Consider the following 4,143-nt stretch of genomic DNA (forward strand, 5'->3'; position numbering starts at 1 on the left):
ACAATTAATGCAAGCAATTCACTGACCTGAATATACTCATGGTGGGTGATATTCCCCTGCCTGAGTGTCGAGTTAAATCCTGCAAATATTGTCATTGTTTATAGGTAAAGAGCTCAGCCTTTTAAGAACATACCATGTCCAAAGATGTTACAGAGTTAAACTCTATTCAAAATGAGAACATTGAGACTATTACACCACTATGTAAACAGCATTCAAGAAGTTTTTTAAAACATAAAAGTATTGCAGCAAAAACTTATCAAGTGTATCCGAAAAGACCCATCTACTAAACATACCAGCATATATATCCTCGCTGATGTTAATAACACGGGATGCTTTGCTGATTCCACCGCGAGTTACGTGAAATATTCTATCGAACACATCTGGATGCCCATAGTGCATTCGAACTCTGTAAGATTAATTTTGAACAAATTAAAACTGAGCCGTCACTAGAAAGTTGCAGATTAAATAAAATGAATCCAAAAAACCGGAGAGCGAGTGCTAAACCCATTTAACAAGCGCCACAAAAAATGAAAAAAAGAAACGTAGTCCTATTGTGCAAGGTAAAGTCTGAAGCACGAATACTCACTTAAGTGGATATGCTAGTACCCGCTGACCCAAAGTCACAAAACTGGTTTCTTGATTGGACATAAACCACGCTAGTGATGAAACACTGCAATATCAATTTGCCACCCATGTGAAAGGTGATTAAAAATAAACATATGATAACACAAAATAATATTTCAAGGAGACGACTGCGAACCTTCCCGTGAAAACATGCTCTCTAACCCCCAAAATCGTAGGACGTCGAATTCCATGTTTTCCATGAAACTCCTCGAGTAGGTTTCTCATCTTAATTGCCTCCTCTAGGTAATTGTCCTGAAGAATATGAGGAATATAGTGTATCAAGAAAAAAAATTGGTGAGATGCCACAATCAGGAAGGCGCCAACATATTGCTGCTACATGATATATTACTATGTTTCGTGGTTACAAATCCTAGTTAAATGAGAGGAGGAAAAGTGACACTGGGCAACCTGATGACGGCCAAAGCAAACCTTAGGAATTTAAGACTATCATTATCGACCAATTGCATGACAGGTTTAGCTTAACAGCAGAACGACTCTCAATGGCAATATGGAAATGTGCCAAACCATGACAAAGAAGTGATGATAAACCTGATTCATATCTATGGTCTGAATAGCTTCTCCTCGCGTAAAAACGATTGCATGATTTTGATTCTCAGGCTTTCCTTCCCCAAGTTTAGGATCTCCAGGAAGTTTAATTGAATAAATTTCCTGTAGCAATAGTGAAACTTATTGAGTGCTATAAATCATCAATCCAGATGAAAATGAGAACTATTTAGACCAGGGGAAAACTTTCTATTTCGGCACATTCCAACATCTAAACCCAATTTGACAAATTAGCCATCGCAAACGCCAACATCTATATCTGGTACCTGATCTTTTCCATGAATGTCAGCTTTTACTAGCTTAGAATAAAATTCTTTTTTTCCATCAACTCCAACATCCTCGGAGTGTATGAAAGCAACTCGGAGTGCCTCATATCTAGTTGCAAGAGAAAAAATTGAAACATGGGACGTGTAAGATATTTTCAACAAAAGATGTGCCCGTTAATGAGAATTTAGAGACGACACAATCAAATATCACGATTACTTAAAAAGAAAATTGATAGCAAATAGAAATTTTGAAATAGTTGCAGGAATTTCATAACTAGATGTCCGCATTAATGCATAGGGTAGAAGTATCTGGCAACCGAAGAACAAATTAACAAAATGAGACAAACTGAAATACCGTTTAGCCTATCCCTCGAAGATATTAAACTTCATGACTAGAATGATTACGTCCTCAGAATTTATAAGCAGAACTGTATAATGGGCAAAAAAAGAAACTAATGCACACCTTTGCAATAAAAGTGATATATCAGTAGCCTCTGGTTTCTTTTGCTGTTTCTGTTGCCCATAAATTTGGCATGACACAACATACGTAAATTTCAGGTCTGCTTGAGCTCGTGCTTCAGGTGATGCTTCAAACCCACGTGGCATATTGGTCAGAGAGACATCATCCACTGTAACAAACAAACAAAAAAAACTGCTCTTACAGGTATGCCTTTCCTTCGAAAGGAATACTGCAAATAATTTTTGGAAATAAGTACCTCCCAAGCCCCGTCTCTCTAAGAAACTCTGAAGCATCAAAGCCCTTCGGTAATACATCATACCTCGCACTTTACAGTTTACATTCACAAGAACAAAATAAATTGAATACTCAAGTGTGAAACCACCAACTTTCCACATTAAAACACAAACCTAATGAATGTAAATGCAACTTTAAAAAACTATTTTGGAAGTGATAATCAATATAGATCGTTTCTAACCAGTCCTTGCTAAAGTCTGCCCTCGATAAGATACCCAAAATCGAAGCTCCAAAGCATCAGTTGAACTTTCTTGAAGATCTGCATCTCTTGTTGAATCGGATCTACCAATCCTCTCCAAGAAGTTCTCCCATTCATCTAAATCCACAAATAGATAGATCTCAGCTACTGACTATATTGAACAAGGAATGACCTCACACGCCTAGAAGTAGAAGATACATACCAGGAAATATTTTCTGAAGATAAAAAAGAATAGATATCCCATCCTCATTCTCACTTCGCAGTTCTGAGGAGCTATAGAGCACAGTCTCACTGTAGTACGGGGTGAAGACACTGTTCGACCAAACATTTTAAGGATATATGTATTAATTTGGAGGAAATACTATAAGTTAATGTCAAGTCAGTGCTACCACACATACCTGAATGGTACCATTTCAGCAACGGGCCTTGCTTGGGGCATATCCATAAATAAGGAATTTGTAAAAAACTCCAATCTTCTTCTTGCCTCAAGATTTTTTGGGACGTTGGCAGCAGTATCCTTCACAGTGAGAAGAAGGTGTAGCCGCTTGACCTGCTCAATCTGCAATTATAAACAATATTATTATTTGCATAAGACCATAAAACCAGCATTTGGAATGGAATTCCTACTTGCTTCTTCTAGAAGGGCTTACAATTTCTGGGTCCCTAGGCCACTCTATCCTAGAAAAGAGGCGCCCTTCATTACGTGCCCGTGCTAAAATATTCCATGTATCAAGCTGCTCCCTGATGCATATAAGTGAAACCATAAGATATTTTCTCCACGATGATTGCCATACAAGTAGAGATTTGAGTGAGTAAATAAATCTAGCAACATACCTCAAATCATGAGAAAGAAGTTCATGCGTCACCACCTCGTAAAAATCAAACATAGCTTTTGCAGCACCTTTTGCAAGATCTGGAGTTTCTTGTCGAATCTGGGACATGACATAGATAATGTTTAGGGAGCCAAAGCAAACAAGATGAAACAATTGAGATTATAACAATCAATAGCATAAAACTCAGAAAGTGGTAAAAGATGTCCAATTACAATCTGAGTATCAAATGTAAAGAGATTTCTAAGAAAATGAGATAATATAAATTCAGTGATAAATTGCAGTACTTATAGGCATAATAGGACTAATCGATAATAAAAGCAAAACTATACTTTACGAGAAGCTAGTTAGGATGCAATAAGAACTGAAAAAAGGGAATTCAAAGCTACCAAGTAGTGTAAGAAATTTAAGTCCTTAATATTTTCGGAAAAAGGATTCCAAATTCGTATCATAAAAAAAAGTTCCAATGTTCTCAACAAAAACGCTGAAAAAGTAAAAGAACACAAACATGAGAAAAAAGGAAAAGGAGCGTTTAAGTATCACGCACGCCCAGTTCCTAACAGGACCAAAAAGGGGCATATGTTCCTACGCCGTATTTTAGGTTTATAAAGCTGAAGTCAGAAAACGAAACAAGTACCAAGAGAAGATTCGTTATGAATTTATGAAAGCAGTAATAATTCACAGAAGAGTGTTTGGCATAATAAAGTACATCCAATTTGTTTAAACCTTCTACCAACAATAAAATTATTAGTCACATTAAGCTAGAGAAGGCGTACCAAAAGCCCCGTTAATGCAGTGAATCTGGAAACTACCAACTGAAGCTTCTTAAGATTAAGAGTTATAGCAAGGGAACCCTCTTGCATACTGTTGCTGATCTCCAAAAAAATTCTTTCCACCCTATTTACA

General features: G+C 36.9%; 1 protein-coding gene across 1 annotated transcript in view; it reads right to left on the reverse strand.

The window, feature by feature from the left end:
- LOC104784229 (callose synthase 10-like) overlaps positions 1-4,143 on the reverse strand; it is a 17,133-nt gene that overhangs the window by 4,045 nt on the left and 8,945 nt on the right. The window contains exons 26-39 of the mRNA XM_010509284.1: positions 4,014-4,134; positions 3,242-3,339; positions 3,058-3,148; positions 2,806-2,966; positions 2,610-2,719; positions 2,390-2,524; positions 2,171-2,239; positions 1,918-2,083; positions 1,455-1,563; positions 1,174-1,293; positions 761-876; positions 587-670; positions 294-406; positions 3-79 (exon numbers count right to left, since the gene is read on the reverse strand). Coding sequence (XP_010507586.1) covers positions 3-79; positions 294-406; positions 587-670; positions 761-876; positions 1,174-1,293; positions 1,455-1,563; positions 1,918-2,083; positions 2,171-2,239; positions 2,390-2,524; positions 2,610-2,719; positions 2,806-2,966; positions 3,058-3,148; positions 3,242-3,339; positions 4,014-4,134 — 1,570 coding nt within the window. The remainder of the gene's footprint in view (positions 1-2; positions 80-293; positions 407-586; positions 671-760; positions 877-1,173; positions 1,294-1,454; positions 1,564-1,917; positions 2,084-2,170; positions 2,240-2,389; positions 2,525-2,609; positions 2,720-2,805; positions 2,967-3,057; positions 3,149-3,241; positions 3,340-4,013; positions 4,135-4,143) is intronic.

The sequence above is a fragment of the Camelina sativa genome, chromosome 4, assembly GCF_000633955.1.
Source record: "Camelina sativa cultivar DH55 chromosome 4, Cs, whole genome shotgun sequence".
NCBI classification, from domain to species: Eukaryota; Viridiplantae; Streptophyta; class Magnoliopsida; order Brassicales; family Brassicaceae; genus Camelina; species Camelina sativa.